We start from the raw sequence: 24,296 nt of genomic DNA, 5'->3' as shown, positions 1-24,296 counted from the left end.
CTTAATATTCAGATTATGTACAGAACTCCTGCAAGTCAACAAAAACAAAAAATCAAGCGGTTTAAAAATAGCCAAAGGACTTGAACACACTATTTATCCAAAGAAGATATACCAATGGCCACTTAGCATGTGAAAAGATACCTAACATTACTAGTCGCGAAGGGAATGAATATCAAAACCACAGTGAGATACCATTTCACACCCATTAAGATGGCTATTATTTAAAAAAAGAAAAAGAAAAGAAGTGTTGGCAAACTTACAGAGTAATTGGAATCCTTATGCATTGTTGGTGGAATATAAAACAGTTCAGACTCCATGGAAAGCAATGTGACTATTTTTCGAAAAATTAAACATAGAATTATTATACAGTCCAGTAATTCCAATTCTAGGTATATACCAAAAGAAACAAAAGCAGTGACTCAAACAGGTAGTTGTACACCAACATTCACAGCAGCATTATTCACAATAGCTAAAAGTTTGAAACAAACCAAATGTGCATTAACATATGAATAAACAAAATGCAGTATATCATACAATTGATTATTTAGCTTTAAAAAGATGTGAAATGCTGATATATGCTACAACAAAGATGAACTTTGAAAACATCGTAAATTAACTAAGCCTGGCACAAAAGGACAAATATTAAATGATTCTACTTATGAGAGATACCTAGACTAAGTAAATTTATAGAGAAAGTAGAATAGAGGTTACCAGGTCCCAGGGGAAGGGGAGAATAAGGAGTTAGTGTTTGATGGGTACAGAGTTTTCTGTTTGAGATGATGAAAAACTTCTGGAGATGGATGGTGGTAATGGTTGCAAAACAATATGAATGTACTTTCCAGTAAACTGTCACTTAAAAATGGTGCAAATGGTAAGTTTTACATATATTTTAAAAATAATTCTTTATTGTTTCATGTTTAATTCTACTAATTGTTGACTTGTATGCTATTTGTTTTTGCTCTGTTTGTCTAATAAGCTGTTTCATACCCATTTTCTGTCCTTTACCTATCATCTTCTTTTTTCAAAGCTTTGTCTTCTTCCTCTGCCCTTAGGAAGGTTCTACAAGTTTGCCTTCTCCCTTCCGTTTTACTGTCCCCAGACCAGCAGCAGCACTGTCATCTAGGAAATTCAGAACTGCAGACCTTCTGTTCAGAATCTGCATTTTAACAAAACCCCTCTGTGATTTGTTTGCCCATTAAAGTTTTAGAAGTCATTTACATCATTAAATTATTTTCAGCTGTGTCAAGCCTACTGTCTCTGTCTTCAGTATAAGTATCAATTCAGTGCCTATGGCTGGGAATCCTAACCTTTTTTTCTTAGCTTTACAGAATCTATCTATGCCTTTATCTCAGGTTCTTCTTTCCCTGTCTCCCTGTTTTTGTTCTAAAGAGAGCACATATGCATTCATGCCTTTTGACTACTAGACATACATTTTCCAAATATTCCAAGTTTCATTTTCAATGCTTCCACACTTTTCATATAACACCTCTTTGTTTTATTCACGGTTATGCTTATGTAGGCTATAACCTGGACACAAATTGATTTTCTAGTGAGACTATGGATATGGTGACCCTCATGTCCTTCAGCCTCATTCTCACCTTGGAAGCCTTAACCTCTTAGGGTATAAATCTGAAAAATTGGTTAATGTGCTCCATTTGTTATGCCTAATTGCATTCATTCAGAGTAGGACCTCTCTTCTGACTGCTGGATTAACTGTCTAAGCCTTGAAGTCAGGTGTAATGTATGGTAATTTGAACAGAGTCTAGAATGATATCTTCTAATCTAGCATGCATGGTTTCCAAGCCCTGTGCCTTTAGCACCAATAACTTTTCTTTGAGCTCATGGGTTATATGTATTTGGCTGTGTTCCCCAACCACTTTCAACCAGAGAGTTGTATCCTCTAAACCTATATAGAAAGAGAGAGGGAAAGAGGGACTGGATGTTTAGGTTATGGGGCAAGGCCAGACCACTCATTCTGTCTGGCTAATGCTATTCTTCTAGCCCTTTCCAGGGGAACTCACTGTAGTCATGAAGATGTTCTAAAATCTGTACTGTCTGATATAGTAGTCTCCAGCCATATGTGACTGCTGAGCACTTCAAATGTGACTAGTGCATCAGAGGAACTGAATTTTCAACTTTTATTTAATTTTAATTAAAATTTAAATGTAAAATAATCACATGTATTCATGCCTACCATTTTTGAACAACATACTTCCAGATGTGAAGCTCTGCCAAGTGACATAACCAGATCCAGATAATTAGGGAGTACTTTCCTGGTTCTTTCAAATTGGTTCCTCCCTTCCTCTTTAGAGGGTTGAGCTTGTAGTAGTCTCCTTGAGAACTTCCTCAATCATCCATTTTGACAGTTCTGTTCTTGGCAGATGATTAAGGATCTGGCACAGACTTTTCTGTTCATTTTGGTTTTCAATTCAGCACTATTACCAGTTGTGGCCTTCGTGTTGCTTTATAACCATATGGTTTGAAAATCAAGAAGAGATACATCAGGACCTGTCTCATTTTCCTGATATGACTACTCATTTCAACAAAATTGATATATTTAAAATGATAGTGGTTTTATACTGAAACATAGAGATAAATAATCCTGTTTTAGAAAAATGCTGTCTGCTAAGGGCTTTGCTATCCTATCTCACTCTTGAGAAGTATCAGGTTGTGATTTCCATTTTGTATAAGAGAATTTATGCTTTTCTATGTATGTTATTATCTTGGTTGATTGTTATATCTCTTATCTATTGCTACAATGCTGCTGTGTAACAAACAGCTAGAAAGTCTCAATGCCAGATGATAATAAGTGTTCATTGCCTGTGTGTCTGTGTGATTAATGAACATCTCTGCTCATCCTGGCTAGCTCATTCACAGAACTGGGGGTGGGTGGTCTCTACAAGGGATTAGTGGGCACCTCCATACTTCTCCACTTGGCCATTCTCCATCTAAGACCAGTGGACTCATTTGGTCATGGTTTTCTCACAACAAAGGCAAAGCACAAAAGGAGACTGGAAACAGAATGCTTCTTGGGAGCTAAGCTTGAGACTGGCACATTGTCACTTCCACATATTCTGGCAAAGTGAGTCACAATTTGGCCCTCATTCAGGAGGTGGGCAGACAGCTTCTTTTTAGTGAGGAGAATTTCAAATGACATGGCTAAGAGCATGGATATTTGGAAGCAAGGAAAGAATGGGACTGCCAACATCAATTTAACCCAAAAACTTTCCCAGCAACATGCTAAGGAGTCTGCATAGCAAAGGCTTTTGGGCAGTACTATGAATGTACTTTATTAAATTTTTTGTAAAACAAAAATTGGAATAACTTAAATGTTGGTTTATTCCTTGTGTTTTCTCCACATTGAATAGTAAGCACTTGCTTTAGAATAATACGTAGTCAGTTTGAGTTATTTGACTTAGGCCCTTAACCCTAGCATCTGAGTTCCTATTCCTGGAAAAATGCCTGATGAACTTGGTATATGGAGAACCAGGAAGAAGAAGACTATGAGTTACCATAGAGCTGTTGTAAATGGATAAATGGTTACCTGTAAAGCACTAGTCCAGATGGGCTGCTATCCCATGACCATAGACACAGCAATTGCCCAGAGTTCACAGGCATTTAGGCATCCCAAGTGCAAGCCAGAGGTCACACAGGAGGTGCTTCTAACTTGCTCCTAAGTCCTGTTAGTTTAACAAGATTGTGATCAGAGAGCCAGGATTCCACTGATGGCTGCATTTTGCTGTGATCATCACTGCAGTGGAGGCCATAAAACTCATGCACATCAACATTGGCCCGCTAAGAATTCATTCTGCAGCAGAAAGATTCACAGAGACCACTTGGCTATTAACACAGGGGGTGTCCCCCAGTCATCTTGACAAATGAGCCCATGGAGCTCTCAGTGAGTCAGTAATTGTGCAGGGCCAGGGCTCTTGCTTGGAGTGCTTGAGAGAGGGCAGGTTGCCTCTTACACTTAGATTTGGGGGATTAAATCCAAGAAAGGTTAAGATATCTCTTTCTTTTTCCACTTCTTGAGTTCCATGCTGTGTGCTTATGCCTGGTCCCCATATCTTCAAAGTCATTTTTTTGTTCAATGAGTATTTATGGGGCACCTACTGTGTGCATGCAAGGAACTATTTCAGGCATTGAGGGGATGGCCACCAACAGGAGAGACAAGGCCCTGCTCTCAGACTCGCCTGAGGAAGTAAAAGCGACCTGCAAATCAACAAATAGATGGTGCTCCAATTGTAGATGGTTCTAAGTATAATGAAAACATTAAAATGGGAGTAATGAGAAGAGAGGTAGCTGGGCTGAGGTACTTTAGTTCTGGTAGGGCTCTGAGAATGCCAGTCAAGGACATTTTCATCTCTGTCCTGTCTGGTATTTACCATGAATCTAAAAGATTAGTACAAGTTGATAAAGAGATTGTGTGCATTGCCTAAATGATTCACTACAAGTAACGATCCCAGACTCTGCCTATAGTCCACCTTTCCCAGCAGCATTGGCAAGGAGGGCTTTTGTACCTTGGCTGACAAGTGAATATTTCAAGTAAATGTTTATGGTATTTAGTGTCATGATAAACCAACAAAAACATTTCCACAGCAGCTTCTCCACGTGGTCTGCGGAGAATTCTGCATTTGTGCAATGACATGAAGAGTTTGCATCTGCCCTTATAATTTTCAATTGGTGAAAATTTAAAAATGGAAGTGCTGACACCAAAGTACAGCTCATAATCTTAATGTAATTGAGACAAAGTGAAAATCTTGCAACATGCTAAAAGCCATGGGTCTCTTGACTCAGGCTTCCTCACTCAGCTGTGCAGGCAAACGACACACAGGGATAGTTTATAGATGGTGTTCAAAGATGACACTTATCACATAATAGAATTTTAAATTTACTGGGGATAACACTCCTCATATAAACTTTGAGTTTATTCCTTGGATTTTCATACTTTTGACTATGAAACACATCTTTAGGAATATATCACTTATAAAAGCAGGACTACCTACTAAATTCTACCCTATTCCACAATGGGTTAAATATCACTATTGTTACTGCACGTGTAGCATGTAGAATATTTACTATCTTCCTTTACATATTGTATTTACAACTTGCCATATATATGATAAGAATATTACATGTATGTATATGATCTCTCTCTGTGTATATATTATATATGTATACTTTATGTGTATATATTTTAGATATGTATATGTGTATTTATATATATAATTACAAATTTCTCTACCTCCTTTGATCTTCAACAAGAACCACACACCATGAGTAGCCTTTTAAAATGTTGAATATACAGTATGTCATACTTTAAGGCAGAAGAGATGTTAAAGAGGTAGTATAGGATTCTGTCTGCTTGGATCTGAATTCTGTACCTGTCTTCCAGCAGCATTGTTAATGTGGTCAAGCTATTTAATGTTTCCTAGCCTTGGTTTGTTTATCTTTCAAATGAAAATGGTAATAACACCTTCATAATATGGTTATTAATTAAATGCCTGACTGTTTAAGGCCTGAGCATAGAGATGGGTACAAAGTAAACTCTCAACCAATGTTACATAAAGTACAGATACGACAGCATGCTGTTCTGAGCCCTGAGATAATAAATCAAAATCCTTTTCTGTAGCATTTCCTAGTCTTCTACCCATCACTTCTCAACTTCTCCATCTTTTTTTTTTAATTTCTGTTTTCAGCACGCTCGAAGTGTGACTATTTGCAAAGAAAGTACATATTGAATGGTAGACACTTTTTCTGTCACTTGGCTACCATCTTTCTCTCTCTCTCTTTTTTTTTTTATCATAGGCATAAATTGCAGCCTTAGACACTCTAAGCACTGTTCTCTCTCAATTAGAAAACAAAAAAGAAACAATGACACTTCCAAAAAAGTATCTACTGAAGAGTAATAATGCAAAACTCCTTAGCCAGTCATGTTTCTCACTGACCCTACCACTATTCCTTAGAAATGGTAGTGGAATTCTCAGATTACAGAGGGTTGTGGAAATGGAGCTAGATATTGGTTAAATTCTCCTCTCAGGACAAATAAAGTTTATTGAGGAAAATATGAAAAGTTGTGGGTAGAGGTTGGGGGTTATGCAAATGGAATTCAGTCACTGTGGCTTTCCTGCCTTTGTTCTATTCCCATTAACTAGGCGTGAGGTCTCAGTTCTGAGTATTCAAATTCCCTTCCATAGTTTCTGCAAAGCATCAGGCCTCAAAATTTGGCCAATTCATGCAAAAAGTTCACTCCCCTAGTAGTCATGAATTTAGCCCAACTTAGAAGAAGGTTTTGTGGCTCAGGGAGAGGTTTTGGAGTGTTGCACTCTTCTTGATTCCTCTTCCCACCCCTCCTTTCCCTTTTCTTACCTTTCTGTCCCAGTAGCACACAGACCTCTTTCCTTCATGTGTCATCCCTATGCTTACTTTTTGTACCATGAGTAGGCGCTCATGTCGTACTTTTCATCATGAAAGGGTTTCTCTGTTACTTCTTCCATAAGGAGAAGAGTAGTAATACATATTTTTACCTTATTCTTCAAGTAAATTAGGAAAAGGGCTCCATTTTATAGGCAGTATTATGCCAGAATGAGAAGACGAGACAACAGGTATACTGGATACTGAATACCCTTTTATAGATTCTTCCAGCATCATGTTCCCCTTCCAGTAATGCCCATGAAACACACTACATAATGTCACAATAAGTGTGAGTCTCTAAACAATCTGGATATGTTTGTGTTCCTGTTTGTATCGGTGACACTGAGAATAAGAAAAACAAAATCGTAATCTCAATTATTGGCCCTTTCAAGTGAATAGGTACCAAAATATGTAGGAACTTAAAAACTTGAATATTTCCAGTAGAGATGTTTTTCCTTTCTTCATAAAATTCATAATTTTAACAGAAATTTATTCTAATTTTGCCTTATCGACATCTTGCACGGATGTTGGGTTGTCAATATGACATAAAACATGCCAGAATTTAAGTGTGAGGCTGGTTCTTCAGTTGTCTAGAAAGTCAGATGCTATGGAAAAATATACCAAAGAGCTAGGTGTTGACTTTGGATTATAGAATGTTATCCACTCCTTAGAATGATAATTGAAAATGTTATGACATTTGGAAAGGACACACTTTCACCATTGGTATGGGCTTTATAGCATATGTCTCCATAGCACTTGCATACTATTTGTAGAGAATAATTTAGTATTTATCCATAATTGCCAAATATGTTGACATTTTCCCTCACTGTTCTTTTTGGCCATTGAAGAGTAGAACTTTTCTCAACCTGCTTCTTATCCATATGCTAATAGAAAGACATATTTTACTACTTCACTTATGTTAAATGAGACTAGCCCAACAGAATTGGCACATGCCTGGTGTTTTACTGGTGTTTTGATTAAGATCTGCTGATAGGAACAGAACTTTATCATGTAGCCCAAAATAGAATATTCATATGGAAGGCTATCTAGAGAAAGCTTATTACTGGGCTTCAAGAAAGGTGGAACATGGAAGGTGGTTGGGAATTCAAGGTAACTCGAATCTCAGGAAAAGACATTCTTACTTCTTCATTCTTCTGATCCACCATCTAATGGCTATAATGAGGGCTGGCAGTTACACATTCCACATAATTTATAAAAATGCTCTTCCTTCAAATATGTAGTACATGCCCTGCAAGGCCATGTTCTGTGATCCAGCCATAGTGACCACTATTTCCTCAACCATCTACTCTCTGCATTTTCTCTACCTCTATTATTCTTTCTCATGCCTCACTCTCCAATTTCAAAATGACATCAAAATCCTCTAATTCATGAACTTGCAAGGTCAGCTCTGTTCTTGCCCTGTCTTTAATTTACTTCCATGTAAGAGAATTCCTTTAGCTCCATTCTGCCTTTTAACTCAAGGCCACATCATAGATTCTTGATCAAGTAATGGTTCAGTCATCTGTAACTGTGGGTGGGATTCTAGAGAAAAAGAGTATAAAATATAGTGGCTGAATTGCATTTCAACTGAGGATTTGTGTAGGTTGGTTTTCCTAAAATGAAGCTGTAGACAGAGTTGGAAAATAACCTGACATTTCTAGAAGTGTTGTCTCTTAATGTACAGTTGATTTAACCATTGCATGGTGGAGGTTTAACTGTCCTTGGACAGTTAATGATATAAATTCTTTCCATGGTCGCAGATGACCTTAAGGTCCTTAAGGAAAGCTAACCAACTCAATTTTCATTCATAATTCATAACCAAATATTTTCTTTGAAAAGATATATGATCTCATGGTGAGAAACTCTGAATCATTAGGATCCAGCCCAAAAGACAACTATAATAAAATAGGATCAAGCAGAAGCTTGGCTGAGAGTTCCAAAGTGCAGCCTATGAATCTGTAGCTACATAGACATTCACATGGAACATCAAAGAATTCAATCTTGATCTAATCAGTGATGTTCCTGCACATACGTTTTTTCTGTGCTATAAAACTGTGCTATAAAAATTGAAGACCAAAGCTTCCTTAGAAACACCTTCCTCTGCCGTAGATTATCCAAAGTCAACATGAGTAATTTTAAGAGATTTAAAGTTTTTATATTGCTTTTCTTGATAAAGCTGGACTATAGGATACTGAAAAGTTATTCAGTACACATTATGAAATATGTTTAATCACGTGTACTTTGAGGAAAGGATGCCCTACATGGACATTACTCATTGTTTAGCTGGAAGCAGTTTCTCTGCTACATTTTCTCATACCATCTTTAATATATGCCTTCATCTGTGTATTTCAGAATCACCACAACCGCAGCATGCATGATGGACTTGAGAAGATACCCCTTGGATGAGCAGAACTGCACGCTGGAAATTGAAAGCTGTGGGTATCTGTACTTCTTTTTCATTCACTGTATTTTAGGTGTTGTCATTATTTGGCATCTTTTCCAAGGCATATATAATTTTCTTGCCATAGTTTTTAACTATCTTAAATACAGGAGGCTTAATCCTCCACTCCACAAATTTAACTGTCATGAGAGAGACAGAAACAGAGACAGAGAGACAGAGACAGAAACAGAGACAGAGACTCAGTATAAAGAAGTTCTCCTGTCTAATCTGATTAAGAGAGTCTGCTTGGTGTACTGAAATGTAAGAAAGCAAGCTCTCCTCACCTTGATCCATTCAGTGAGAAGAGAAAAAACACTGAGATGCAATTTTCTCACAATATGCTTTATCACACATGAGTGGCTCTACTCCTGGGAACCTGGGCAGTTGGAGTAAAACTCATTTCCCATCAGGAACTCAGCTTTACAAGCAAGCTATTCCTGCATTTTGGCAATTTTCTCAATTTTAAAAGATTCAGATGCCTTATTGGTATTTCAGTGTTGAATACGTTTTTTGTGAGGGATGAAAACTGCATCTTTATTATCTAATAAACAAGTGTCCCTCCTGATACCTGAACTACATCTCCTGGCATATCCAGATGTTGCTGTTTCTGTTGTTACTTATCCTGGTCTATCATAGATTGGTTTATAATTAGTCTCAGTTAGGTTTAGTCTTGCCATATTTCTTTAGGGGGAAGGCAAATGACTGCAGTGTTACTGATGCATTTGTGGTGAGAAGTGAGTGTCATTGTGAGCAACCATACTGGGAAGTTGTGCTGGGTATACACATGTTTTCATCCCGTATAGAACTGACCCCACTGTGCACCTCATTTCGACAGTATATCACTGTCAACTTTTCTGAGAGCCATGCTTTCAGAAAGTGGGGGACATGAAATCATGTCAAGTGATGCATAATGGAATCATCTGGGGAGATTTAGCATGGAGGACAGAAAGCTCAGTGGAAAAATAATGATTTCCCAGTAATTGAAGGTTTATCTTAGAAGTAAAGTGGATTCTGTATGGCCGGAAGGCACAACTCCCAGTGAGGTGATGGAAATTTCAGGAAGGCAAATTTGGGACCTAAATAAGGAAGCAGCTCCTACTCCAAATCTCTGAACTCATACTGAGTAGCCTCAGAGGGTGCAGATTCTGTTACTGTGATGTTTGAACTGAGGGGGAGAATGGGTAGGATGGTCTGTTATCAACTTCCTCAGAAAGTCAGGAATAATCCTTCACTTCGGAGCCATTAGAGAAAATCCATAGTTAAAGCATTTGAGTGGAAGAAAGGATTTTCTGGTGACCTGACTACACACATATACAAATGTTTTTATTTAAGTCAAGATGGAAATGTGGGGAAGTGTGAGCCCCCACACAAGGGGGAGGGACGCACTACTGGGCACAGTATGCAGTCTGAGCTGCAGCCAGAAGACCAGTGGTGCCAGGCTGGGTGAGCGAGAGAAAGAGAGTGGATGTACTCACAATACATACAGGGTCCAGTTCTGTAGATTCTTCACATCCTTGTAAGGACTTTGGATTTATTTCACTAATTGTATTGGGAAATATTTGAGAGATTTAAGCAGAAGAGTGGCTTGGTAAGATGTGTGTGTTATGAACTGTTGTCATGATTGCCAGATGTGAATGGAATGTAAGGAAGTCAGAGAGAAGGGAGGAGACAAAAGTTGTAACCACCAGATCCAAGGAGAGAAGGCAGAAGATGGGACAAGGGAGATGACATTTGCCATGGAGAGCAGTCATGCCCATAGCTTGGCCTATTTGTCAAATATTGAGTGTCTGCCTTACATTGTATTACACATTCAAATTAAAAAAAAGTCTGTTATACTGATAGGATATTTTTCTCTAGGTCTAAGTTTTAATCAACCTTACTAATAAAGTTAACTTAATTCTGTGGAAGACTCTTGGGTGGTGCCAGAAACATCAGATTTGATTGTCCTATTGTCTCATTCTGAACAAGCATTGGTTGATTTATTACAAGGTGAACAATGTACACTATGCTAAGATCTGGGCTTGGAGCTATAATCTGGGTAATAAATACTACCCTTTCTAAGGTCCAATAGTATCCCAACCAAATGCATTTCTAAAGATGGCAGACCTCATAGCCAGAAACGTCTGATGAAACCATATAAAAATACCAAGGAGGACTCTACTTTGCCCTGAAATTTTCTAATGTTATCAAACTTCAACATGTTAAATTCACCCTCAGTGTTTTAACTTTGTCATAGTTTTTGAGAGGAGTTGCTTTTCCAGAATTCCTTATACTTGAGGTTTAATTTTTTTCTTACAACCATCTTCTGCAGTGCTGTTAATATATATTTTAAATTCATTTCTATGCAACATCCAGTCCAACTCTATGATTAGGCTTTGCAAACAGAATTCTGGTGAGAGCATTCAGCCTCCCCAGCTCCTCTACTTCTCAGTGCTACTGTGGTCTGAATGAAACAGCAGAGGTAGTAACCAAAAATATTCGAAAGTTAGTTCTTTGATGATGCTTTTTCTCATAGTTAAGCACATGGGACAAATCTACTTCAAATATGGGAAAGCTGTTATTTCATTTTATTAATTACAGTTTCTTTAGGCTTGCATGTAAACAAAATGAAGATTCTTCATTTCTGTCATGTCCCCACTTCTCTCTCATGGCAGATGGCTATACCACAGATGACATTGAATTTTACTGGCGTGGAGGTGATAAGGCTGTCACTGGAGTGGAGAGGATTGAGCTCCCTCAGTTCTCTATTGTGGAGCATCGTCTGGTCTCAAGGAATGTCGTCTTTGCCACAGGTGAGTCCTGTGTTCACTCACTGGAAGCCTAGGCAGTGATGGTCTCGTAATGAAACCATGCAGCTTACTCACAGAACTTGGTCATTCAAAGATGTACTGTCATCAGTAATTCATCATCTTAGGTACTCCTTTTCTCTGTGTCTAAAGGGATTGGTAAACTTTGATGGGAAGGAAAGATCACCTCACAAGGAGATGCATTCAGGGGATAGTTACTGAGAAGTTAAAAAGCTAGGGTGAATTTAACCAACCCACATATGGTAACATAAGAAACTCTCATTTCTGGGCATACACAAATCCAGTGATAGCCTTGAAGGCAGACAGGAAGGGAGGAAGGAGAAGTAGGAAGATCTGAGGAAGTAGTGCTATTCCCCTCCCAGAAGTAAGATAACTTCACCCCACTTCTGGGGTAGCAGCCTTGGTGGTCCAAGAAATTGGGCCACCCTCAGTGAGTGATGCTTCTTGAAATATGATCATATTCTCCTTACACTATCTGGTTAAGGTTGCCCCAGCCTGGGTTTCATTGTCATCTTTGTTTCAACTATCTAGATTGAAACTGATCTAAGATTTCTAAGATTGAAATCTAAGATTGAGAAGGTAATTTCTGCTATCCTGTCTGTCCTTGCTGAGGTTTCATTAAAGTACAACTATGTGTATTTTAACATTGTGCAGTGTTTTCTTGTTACCCTTGCATTCCTTCTATATATATTGTAATTGAGGTAATAAACAAAAGTCCTTTTTAATCAGTAAGGTTTTATAAAGACCACAAACTCTGGGTTGAAAATGCTAAATAAAGACAGAGCTGGAACCTTCCACCTCGGCTTTCTCCTGTCAGTATAGCTTGAACAATGACAAGTGGGTGCCAATCAGCTCCAGTTCTGTGAGGGCATCCATAAAGCCCAAGGAAGCCCCTGTTCTTTCTGCCTTTTGCCTCTGGCTGGAATGCCTGTGACCAACAGCCACCTGCCTCTCCTTTGCCTGGTCACCTCTGACTCATTCTTTAGCTTAGTCTAGATGCCATTTCCTCTGGGAAGACTTTTGGACTCTGCTCTGCTTACACACTTACACATTGCCTCCCCAAGCTGGATTAAGTGGCTGCTTTGTGTTGCCACAATACTGCTCTGCTGTGCCTCTCACCTCAAGGATACATCTCCATTAGGAAGGGCCTGTCCTGGTTATGGTTTACCCCTAATCCCATCCCCATCTTGTATAATGCCTGACATGTCCTAGGCATGCAGCAATAGTCCCTGGATAAATGAACAATGAGTCAAGCACCAACTTCCCTCCTCTCTACCCCAGCTTCTAAGAACCAATGAGACATGCTAAGTATAGACAAAAGCCCGAATGCTTAAGACACCAATCTGGCTCATTTTTATGCAGTGCCATTTTATCCTCTGTTGCAAGAGGTGCTGCAGATATCCCTGTAGTCTCTAGAGGCACTCACGTCAGATGGACAGTAAGAGCCAGCAAATACATTGGCTTATTGTTAAGCAATGGTTTCTACAACCAAGAAATCTGCCCTGTGATGAATTGGATAAAATGCTTTACTGATTTTAGAACCAGGATTCAAATTGTTCCATGCTACAAGTGATATGTGCAGATGTTCTGCTCAGAACATAAGAGTAGTGTTCTCTCAGTGGAATAATCTTCCCAAGCCTGCCTTGGTCTTGAAAATTGCCATTGTGGCCATTAGTATGTTGCCTTGAGGATCTCTTACTGCATTTTCATGCAGCCTCATCAAAAAGATGGATGAGGTCTGTGTGCAGTGCTTCCATAGGAAAATGCAACCATTTAGAATGGCCTTCCTGAATCCTCTACCTCAAAACCACTAAGAGGCCTTTTTTTTTCTAGATGCACTCTTTGTCTTTCTTTGAAGTATTTATATGGCAGAAAGTCTCCCAAATAGACACTACAGATGTGGGGGATAATATTTAAACTATGCATAGAGCAATCAGCCCATCAGAATGAAGTACAATGTCTTCTTTCTAGTACTTACCAAGTTCTGGCATTTGCAAGATATAAGCCAGGGACTCCATATCAGTCAGTTACAAACCTCCCAACTTTCAAAGAGCTTGCACTTTATATTGTGTGTCAATTATACTTCAATAATAACGTTTTTTTTAAAGAGCTTGCAGTTTAAAATTAGTCTGATTGGTCAATTCATAAGGAAGTGGCATAAGCTACATTGTTAAAAAATATTTTAAAATTAAATGTTACACTGATTTGTTTTCCTTTCCACAAGTGTTCTTAATTAAAGAGATTTTGATCAGTCAACAGGATTGATCAGTCAATCAGGCTATAGGATTGAAGAATTCTGTAGCCTGATAGAATTCTCAAAAAAGGATTAGTTAAGAACAAACTCTGGAAGTTTATTTGGACCAGCCAGAGTCCATGATGAGGATTAAATGTAATGCTCTCCACCTCTACTTCCACCTGGAGGTAAAAAACAGAGCAGCCACATGAATCTGCAGGACAATGGGTGGAGGCAAGCTAGACTCAGGGGAGGCAAACAAAACATATAAGGTGCAAAATTTCAGATATTTATTCTCACTATCATGCAAGTGAAATTTTGTTTTACCCTCCTAACCTTTGTCCTGCCAATTTGGGGATCTTACAGAAGGTCCTTTGCTGTGATTGCCTACAGGAAACTGTCCTAGTCCATCTCCAGGGTAACATGAGGTTTAGGCTACAGGGAAGAGAACATGCAAAAGCAAGTTATGAATATTCACTCAACAATTGACATGAACTGGTTGTGGGACTGGGCCTGGTATCAAAGAGAGAAACAAGGAGTGTCTAGTCTCCTGGGATTTCTCATTAGGCCTTCATGTTTCAGCAATATTCCCCTGATGATGACACATAGTCCACTGTGTAAAGTAATGTTTAGTGAGAATTAAGCCACAGTAATAGAGCTGACTTAAATATGTTCAAGAGACACTATGTCTGGGGTTTTAAAACACAGATGCTGGAGAAGTCCTAGCTGAAACTTGCTAGCAGTGTGACCCAGGGCAATTTATTTAACCACTTTGAAAAATAGGGATATTAATAATAGCTATTGGTAGGGTTGTTGGGAGGAATACATGAGTTAGTATAAACAAATAGCCTAGAATAGTGCCTATAGTAAGCATTTATTAGCTCTCACTAACTAAAATGTGGGATCAGGAAGGAAGCATATTCTGAGGAGTCTGAGAATAGATACTGTAGCAGCTGACCAGATCTTTGTATATATTGGAAAATTTATGACATTCTTCTCCTGAATGATTGGGCTTCTAATTACTTATCAGAGGATTTTAAGAGTAGGGATTGTCTTGGGTTCATATTTGTATCCATAAAACATTCCAGTACCTAGCCCACTCAATAGTTTGAAACCTGAGGGGTTATTGAATTTAGGAGAGGAAATCTGACCATCACTAAGTATGTGAACTCTTATTGAATGAATTGTTTCTGCAAAAGAGATATTATAAAAATTTATGATATTATATATTCAAATATTTAATGTACTAAAATATTATGTATTTTTTAGAACTTTATTTTAACTTTATTTTTTTTCAATATATGAAATTTATTGTCAAATTGGTTTCCATACAACACCCAGTGCTCATCCCAAAAGGTGCCCTCCTTAATGCCCATCACCCACCCTCCCCTCCCTCCCACCCCCCATCAACCCTCAGTTTGTTCTCAGTTTTTAACAGTCTCTTATGCTTTGGCTCTCTCCCACTCTAACCTCTTTTTTTTTTTCCTTCCCCTCCCCCATGGGTTTCTGTTAAGTTTCTCAAGATCCACATAAGAGTGAAACCATATGGTATCTGTCTTTCTCTGTATGGCTTATTTCACTTAGCATCACACTCTCCAGTTCCATCCACGTTGCTACAAAAGGCCATATTTCATTCTTTCTCATTGCCACGTAGTACTCCCTTGTGTATATAAACCACAATTTCTTTATCCATTCATCAGTTGATGGACATTTAGGCTCTTTCCATAATTTGGCTATTGTTGAGAGTGCTGCTATAAACACTGGGGTACAAGTGCCCCTATGCATCAGTACTCCTGTATCCCTTGGGTAAATTCCTAGCAGTGCTATTGCTGGGTCATAGGGTAGGTCTATTTTTAATTTTCTGAGGAACCTCCACACTGCTTTCCAGAGCGGCTGCACCAATTTGCATTCCCACCAACAGTGCAAGAGGGTTCCCGTTTCTCCACATCCTCTCCAGCATCTATAGTCTCCTGATTTGTTCATTTTGGCCACTCTGACTAGCGTGAGGTGATACCTGAGTGTGGTTTTGATTTGTATTTCCCTGATAAGGAGCGACGCTGAACATCTTTTCACGTGCCTGTTGGCCATCTGGATGTCTTCTTTAGAGAAGTGTCTATTCATGTTTTCTGCCCATTTCTTCACTGGGTTATTTGTTTTTTGGGTGTGGAGTTTGGTGAGCTCTTTATAGATTTTGGATACTAGCCCTTTGTCCGATATGTCATTTGCAAATATCTTTTTCCATTCCGTTGGTTGCCTTTTAGTTTTGTTGGTTGTTTCCTTTGCTTTGCAGAAGCTTTTTATCTTCATAAGGTCCCAGTAATTCATTTTTGCTTTTAAATTAAAAAGGCAAGGGAATCCCTTGCCTTTGGGGATGTGTCGAGTAAGAGATTGCTACGGCTGAGGTCAGAGAGGTCTTTTCCTGCTTTCTCCTCTAGGGTTTTGATAGTTTCCTGTCTCACATTCAGGTCCTTTATCCATTTTGAATTTATTTTTGTGAATGGTGTGAGAAAGTGGTCTAGTTTCAACCTTCTGCATGTTGCTGTCCAGTTCTCCCAGAACCATTTGTTAAAGAGATTGTCTTTTTTCCATTGGATGTTCTTTCCTGCTTTGTCAAAGATGAGTTGGCCATACGTTTGTGGGTCTAGTTCTGGGGATTCTATTCTATTCCATGGGTCTATGTGCCTGTTTTTGTGCCAATACCATGCTGTCTTGATGATGACAGCTTTGTAGTAGAGGCTAAAGTCTGGGATTGTGATGCCTCCTGCTTTGGTCTTCTTCTTCAAAATTACTTTGGCTATTCGGGCCTTTTGTGGTTCCATATGAATTTTAGGATTACTTGTTCTAGCTTCGAGAAGAATGCTGGTGCAATTTTGATTGGGATTGCATTGAATGTGTAGATAGCTTTGGGTAGTATTGACCTTTTAACAATATTTATTCTTCCAATTCATGAGTATGGAATGTTTTTCCATTTCTTTATATCTTCTTCGATTTCCTTCATAAGCTTTCTATAGTTATATATTCAAATATTTAATGTACTAAAATATTATGCATTTTTTAAAAAATACATATAAAACCTCTTTGTACCTGGGGAGGAAATTAAGTACCCCTTTGCTTAGGAAAAGGGAGTCGTGTTCCATAGGTGTGTTTTATTTTTTTTGAGAGGTAGATAGAGGGGCAGAAGGAGAGGGAGAGAGAGAATTTTAAGCAGGTTCCACACTCAGCATAGAGCCCAACACAAGGTTCTATCTCACTGACTTGAGCCAAAACCAAGAGTCGGACACTAAACAGACTGAGACACCCAAGCGCCCCTCCCCCCCGTTGGTGTATTTTAAAGACAACAAAGAAATGACTGAGTTAGTTCATATTAACAAATAATTATTCAGTTACTACCATTATTCAATAAATAGTTTTGTTTTGTTTTGTTTTATTTTGTTTTGTTTTGTTTGGAAAAAAACCCTTTTAAACTCGAAAGAAAATGAAGCAAGCCTACATTACTCTAACTTCTGACCATAATGGCATGCTGTATTATAATTTATAGCACCTTGTTTTAAGCATTTTTCACTAATGTTCCTTGAAGACTGGTAATAGACAAATAAATTAGCCCAAGTTAAAGTTTAGGAAAACTGAAGTTCAAGAATGATAACAATTTGGGGCCCCTGAGTGGTTCAGTCAGTTAAGCATCCAACTTTGGCTTAGGTCATGATCTCGAGGTTTGGTTCCTGAGTTTGAGTGCCACATCAGGCTCTGCGCTATTAGCAGAGATCCTATGTCTCCCTCTCTCTCTGCCCCTACCCTGCTCTCTCTCTCTCCCTCAAAAATAAATACACATAAATAAAGCATGATAATAATTTGATCAAAGTTGCATAGTAAAGCTAGAAAGGATGACGATTCCATGTTTCTTAAGGAATAAGTACCCCTAATGCATTTTGACAAAGATTTTAAAAACTAGCCTTTTTATGCTTTATTTTAAATGATCATTTTCATCAATTTTACATATTAATGTTATAAGGGTTCTTACAAAACAGGTGAATATGTAGTTGGGATAACAAACAATGAACACAGTGCCTGCTTTTAGAGTCTGTGCCACTCTCTCCTTCACATGCCTATGTTAATAGGCCATGTGTTCTTGATGAACAGTGCTTTATGCAGGTTTCCAAAAACTGATAATGGGATCGGAGGCCTCCACAATCCCAACCCAGGGCCCTACAATTGCTTCATACAATACCCAGAAATACTTGGTGGCAAGAAATGTGCCTCTGCCTTCCTATTCATCCTGCACTTTGCTACCAGATTAGTAGCTGAGGAACACTGTTTGCATGAAGCCATTACCCAGCTCCAAATGCTTTGATGACTACCCTTTGTCTGCAGAGTACGATTAATACTCGTTGACCTTGAATCCATATGTTGCACCAACCTGTCTCTTCAGTTTAGCTCACAAATGTCCCCAGTATGAAGCCATCCTGATAGTTGTTGCATCTAACTCTTTTACTCTCCTCGAAGCATATGCTCCTGCATTCTGCCTAAAGACTTTCACTTCTGTTATAGCCTCCACTTGATATATTTTCTTCCTGTTTTTCTTATCCAAATCTTGTATGTTTATCAATGGACAGTTCAACCACCAACACCTCCACTTAGCTTTCCTTGAGCATATCTGTCAATTATCTTTCCTTTGGAAAACTTGGTATTACACTCTACCTGTATCATTCCTTTATCAACTGTCAAATATTATTAATTTCTGTCAAATATTATTACTGCCACTCTCATATATGTCAGGCATGCAATAAATATATTTTCAATTATTTTTTTGGTTCATAAATTGGTGCTCACTGTTTTCACAAAATGCCCAAGTCCCAAATATAGATTCTTCTTGAAAGTCAGAGAGGAGGGGGGCACCTGGGTGGTTCAGTTGGTTAAGCATCCGACTTTTGATCCCAGCTCAGGTCAGGTTACAATCCCACAGTTTGTGAGTTGGGGTGGGGCATCGGGCTGCTCTCTGACAGCATGGAGCCTGCTTGGGATTCTGTCTCTCCTTCTCTCTGCCCCTCTCCTTCTCTCTCTCTCTCAAAATAAATAAATAAACTTAAAAAAAAGTCAGAGAAGAGAAAAAAGAAAGTAAATTATTTTAATTAGGCTTATTGTGTGTCATTCGTTGTTCCAATCTACTGGATTTCCCGGGAAGTCCTGGATCTATTACAAGTATTCCTTATTGATCCAGAATTATATTTACTTTTTTTAATAATTAAAGCAGTTGACACACATTTTTACAGGTGTACACACCTGTTTCAGGTGTACAACATAATGATTTGACAACTCTCTATACGCTATGCTATACTTACCACAAGTGTAACTACCATGTCACCATACGACACTATTACAATACCATTGACTATATTCCCTGTGCTGTACATATTCATCCCTGTGACATATTCATTCCATAACTGGAAGTTTGTTTCTTTTCATCCCCTTCACCCATTTTGTCCATCTCCTTCCCCTTCCCCTCTGGCAACTATTAGTTTCTTCTCTATATTTATATGTCTGTTTCTGCACTGTTCATTTGTTTGTTCATTTGTTTTGTTTTTAGATTCCACATATAAGTGAAATCATATGGTATTTGTCTCTGTCTTTGTTATTGCATATGGCAAGATCACATACTTTTTTTTATTTTTTAATGTTTATTTATTTTTGAGAGACACAGAGACAGAGTGTGAGCAGAGGAGGGGCAGAGAGAAAGGGAGACAGAATCTGGAACAGGCTCCAGGCTCTGAGCTTGATCTCATACTTTTTAATGAAAGGGTATATGAAGAGAGTTCTCAGATTATTCCTTGGCACCTACAATCTATAGGATTAAGCCAAATCTGAAAACATGCCTGAGTAAGGCTTTCTAAGAAAAAGGAAGCCAGATTAAAAGGGAGACAGAAGAAAAAAGAGAAAGAATACAAGGGTGGGGGATTCTCTCCCTCCTGCAACTTGATACCTAGATGTGAGCTACATGGCATTCTCTTTCTCCTTTAACCATTAAAATAAATTTATTTACTATAGTCAATGTATTTGTATTTAATCTGTCATCTACTTCTGTGAGATCCATTAGGGATCTATGGTAGAATATCAGAAAATACTGAAAAGTATTTTTTAAATAAGTGGAAACAAATTAGTCTTAGAAATTCTTTGGATTGAAATCTGAAAAAAAGAAAAAAGATTGGCCTTCTATATAAGCCTTTAGGAATAATGTAAGAAATCTTTGCTGAACCTAACTTTTAAACCTCTTCTAGATTGACAATTCTTAATCATTTAAAAGTTGAGGTCTGAAATATTCTCTTAAAAATGTTTAACAAAGCATTCTTCCTAAAAATGGTTAGAATTTTTCCATGCTTTATAATTTTATACAAAGACATAGATTGTTAGATTTTTTTTACTTTAATGATAACTTTTATAACTTTTCTGTATGAGCACATATAGAAAAATACTTACAATATAAATGCAAAGCTAACTGAATTACCAGAAAGTGAGCAATCCTATAACTGCAATTAGGTGAAAAAGTAGAATGTTACCAGAACCCCAAAATCCCCACTATGACTCTACCTAATACCCTTTCCTCCCTCCTTCTCAAAGAAAACTATTATCTTGTCACAATATAATGAAATTTGTGTTTTTGTTTTGTTTTGTTTTTTGGTGTTTTTTTTTGAATTTTGTGTTTTTGAACCTTATTTGATGGGATAATAGAGTTTGAATTTAACTGAACATTATGTTTATGAAATCCATCCATGTCACTGTATTTCATTTATTTTCTTTGCTATATTACTATACAATTACACCACATTTTATTTATCCACTCTATTGTGGGTACAGATTTATGAATAATGCTACTGTGAACACTCTTGTACTTGTTTTTGTGTGTGTATGTGAATATATGCACAGGCAAACATTGACTGTATACCTGGAAGTGTAATTGTGAATGTTGAAGTTTAATGATCATGCCAAACTGTTTTCCAAAGTGATTCTGCCAATTTAAGTTCATGCGAGTAATGCATGAGTGTTCCTTTTGCCCACATCCTTGCCAACATTTCACATGGAAGTTACTGGCTGGGCGTTGGGTGGTTTTTTGTGGTTTTAACTTCCATTTCTCTGAGTACTAGTGAGATTGAGCACCTGTCTTTATTGGTTATTTGGAGATCCTCCTTTGTGAATTACTTGTGCAATTCTTTTTTGTGAATTATCTGTCATTAATTTGAGTTATTTATAGATTTTAGATGCAAGCTGGCTATAGGTCACAGTGTGTTACAAAAATGTACTTTTTTACATTGAAACCTACAGTCCACATGCAATTGATTTTTGTGAATGGTGTGAAGTATGGGTCAGGTTTTATTATTTTCCACAGCACCATTTGTTTTACAGCAACACATTTGTCATCAATTTAATGTGCATAGATCTGTTTTTGAACTTTATATTCTGTATCATAGGTTTATTTATCTATCTTGTACCCTTAACTCACAGTGTTAATTACTGTAGCTTTAAGTAGAGCAGATCCTTTATTTACTGTTTACAATCGACTTTACTATTTACTTGTTATTTATTTTTAACTTGATTATTTTGGTCCTTATATTTCCATGTCACTTTTATAATCAGATCATTAATTTTCACCGAAAAAGTGCTTTGGCTTTTTATTAGGAATACATGAATTTGGTGAAAGGCATATTATTATAATTTTTTCCAATCTGTAGTATATTTTATCTCCATTTACTTAGGTCTTCTTTAATTTGAGGTAATAACATTTTAGGATTTTCTGTATAAAAATCTTGTACATATTTGCTAAACTTTTCTAGATGTTTGATATTTTTCTGATGCAAGTATACATGCTAAAAATTTTTAGCATTATTTTTTGTTGCGATATATATAAGAACACAATGATTTTATATTGAATGGCCTTGCTAAAGTATTTATTACTTCTGATAATGTATCTGAGATGGTCTTTTTACCTCTTCCCAAACACTGTAGAGACCTTTGTGCATTTTAACTATTTCCTCATTTGACCTACATATGCTATTGTCATTATATATTATAACTTTATATATATATGTATTTAAAACCCTATATGATATTATTATTATTGTTAAATGCAGTATATGTTCACTTAGATATAATTATAAATGTCCTGTTTTCTTTGTTATTTATTTTATCTCTAAGTCACTATCTGTGAATGTTTCCTTCTGCCTATAAAACATTTTTGTTTTTTGTTTTGTTCTGATTTGTTTTGGTTTTTGCCTAAAGAACATTTGAAAAATATTTTCTTTAGTCTGAGTCTCCTGGTCACAAATTTCTTCTAGGTTTTTTTTCAAAACCATGTATGACCTATATATTCTTGTAGGATTGTTCCAGAAATTTTGGTTGACAGTTTTTTTTCTTTTCCATTTGAAGATATTATTTCATTGTCTCTGGCTTCCACTGTTTATATTGAGAGGACACTTGTTGGTCTAATTGGTGCTCTCAAATTAATTTGTTTTTCTTCCCCTTCTAGGATTTTTTTTTTAATTTTTTTCTCTTTGATTTTGATTTCATTGGTATTTATGATGTACCAAGATATGGTTTTGTCTGTAATTATTTTCTTGGAATTTATAGATCTTCTTGAATCTTTGGTCTTTCAGCACTTTTGGAGCATTTTTAGTCATCACTGCTTTTGCTCTATTCTCTCCCTGTGGTTTTCTTCTAGGATCCCAGTCTCAATTCCAGTTTTATAACTCCAGCACAAATCTCACTGTATCTTCTGAATATCTCAGCCCCCTTTTTGGAATTTTCATTTTATTTTCATGCTTCACTCTGGAAATTTTCTTCTGACTCATCTTTCAGTCCAACAATTTCCTCCTTATTTGTGTTTAATCTGTTATTATCCATGGGGAAATTGTGGATATAATTCAAAATTTATGATGATGTTTTCTTTCCTCAAAGTGAATGTATGTTACCTCTGTCAGACACTAGAGGCATTAGCAATCCCGGACAGGTGATGTTGAGTTCAGATTCAGTCCTTGTATATGGGTTAATCCTTCTGGTTTATCTTGACTTCTTGGACAAAGCTCTTTGGAATCCCTACTTGTTTTCTGTCCCTAGTTTCTGCTCATTTAGTCCATGATCTGTCAGATGTCCTAATTAGCTTCTCATCTTTCTCTTCTAGAAAGTATGTGTTTCAGCTACCTGAAATGTGGCTCACCTCTCTGTTTCTTTTTCTCCCAGAACTTGCCCCACATTTTTACTAGCTTGCTATTTCTCCAGTGCCTTCAAGGAGATATATTTAAATTTTGTCCATTTTCCTCTAGTTGTTTCCAGTGGAAGTGCTACCTATCTATAATACTCAAACACCATGGTTTTTTTTTCCCACTCCTCTATTTTTTCAGAAAAATTTACAGTTGTTTTAATATTTAATTCTTACTTAGTTTAGACTATTAATACATGAGAGTAAAAAAGAAAAAAAAATAGTATACATTTTGTAATCACATTTTGGAAAATATAATTTTGGATTTTTCCAATAATGTTATGTAGAGGAAACACTTATATTGAACAGTGTGCAATAGAGGGAAGTGCTGTAAAGCTCAAAGGAGATCTGACTCTGGTTGTAACAATAAAAAGCTGTGGAAATGTTAGGGAAGCACTTGAATATCAGTAAGGGAATCAGGTTAAACGAAATATTACATTACATTTATTTTAATAAATATATTCAACTAGTTAATAATCTAAGAGCTCTTTAAATATCACTCTGGACTCAAGATCACCAGATTGAGACTTCATCTTTTGCATTGGTCTTGAATGTATATTCTGCTAACCAGCAAAGTTTGGGATGTACAGTTTTTGCCATATCTGAAATTTACTCCTAACTTTTTAGTTTTGTTTCAGCTAAAAGACTGAAATTTTTGCTAGATACATGAAAAACATGTTTTTTAATATGCTTCTTTAATTGTGTCATGTTTTTATTTCTCTTCCTTTTTTCTGGGGTACATTTGGACTGATATCTTCGGGGTTTATTTCAAAATACTTCTGCCAAGATTAGAAGAAAGAAAAAGAGAAGAATTCCAAAATGAATGATAATGAACATTTCTGTTAAGATATGTGAATTTTCTATTCTTCAAAAATCAATTTTCAAAATGCAATTGTGCTTTTCATTAATGTTTATGACAGATTACAAATATTTTTTTTCAACGTTTATTTATTTTTGGGACAGAGAGAGACAGAGCATGAACGAGGGAGGGGCAGAGAGAGAGGGAGACACAGAATCGGAAACAGGCTCCAGGCTCTGAGCCATCAGCCCAGAGCCCGAAGCGGGGCTCGAACTCACGGACCGCGAGAACGTGACCTGGCTGAAGTCGGACGCTTAACCGACTGCGCCACCCAGGCGCCCCAGATTACAAATATTTTTAAA

At 37.2% G+C, this 24,296-nt stretch overlaps 1 protein-coding gene across 3 annotated transcripts in view; it reads left to right on the top strand.

Moving 5' to 3' along the window:
- GABRB3 (gamma-aminobutyric acid type A receptor subunit beta3) overlaps window positions 1-24,296 on the top strand; it is a 466,981-nt gene that overhangs the window by 415,737 nt on the left and 26,948 nt on the right. For all 3 annotated transcript variants that reach the window (XM_019831992.3, XM_019831993.3, XM_011282816.4), the window contains 2 exons: window positions 8,767-8,849; window positions 11,509-11,646. In XM_019831992.3, coding sequence (XP_019687551.1) covers window positions 8,767-8,849; window positions 11,509-11,646 — 221 coding nt within the window. The remainder of the gene's footprint in view (window positions 1-8,766; window positions 8,850-11,508; window positions 11,647-24,296) is intronic.

Source organism: Felis catus, chromosome B3, assembly GCF_018350175.1.
Source record: "Felis catus isolate Fca126 chromosome B3, F.catus_Fca126_mat1.0, whole genome shotgun sequence".
In the NCBI taxonomy this organism is placed as follows: Eukaryota; Metazoa; Chordata; class Mammalia; order Carnivora; family Felidae; genus Felis; species Felis catus.
This window is presented reverse-complemented; position numbering and strand designations above follow the sequence as displayed.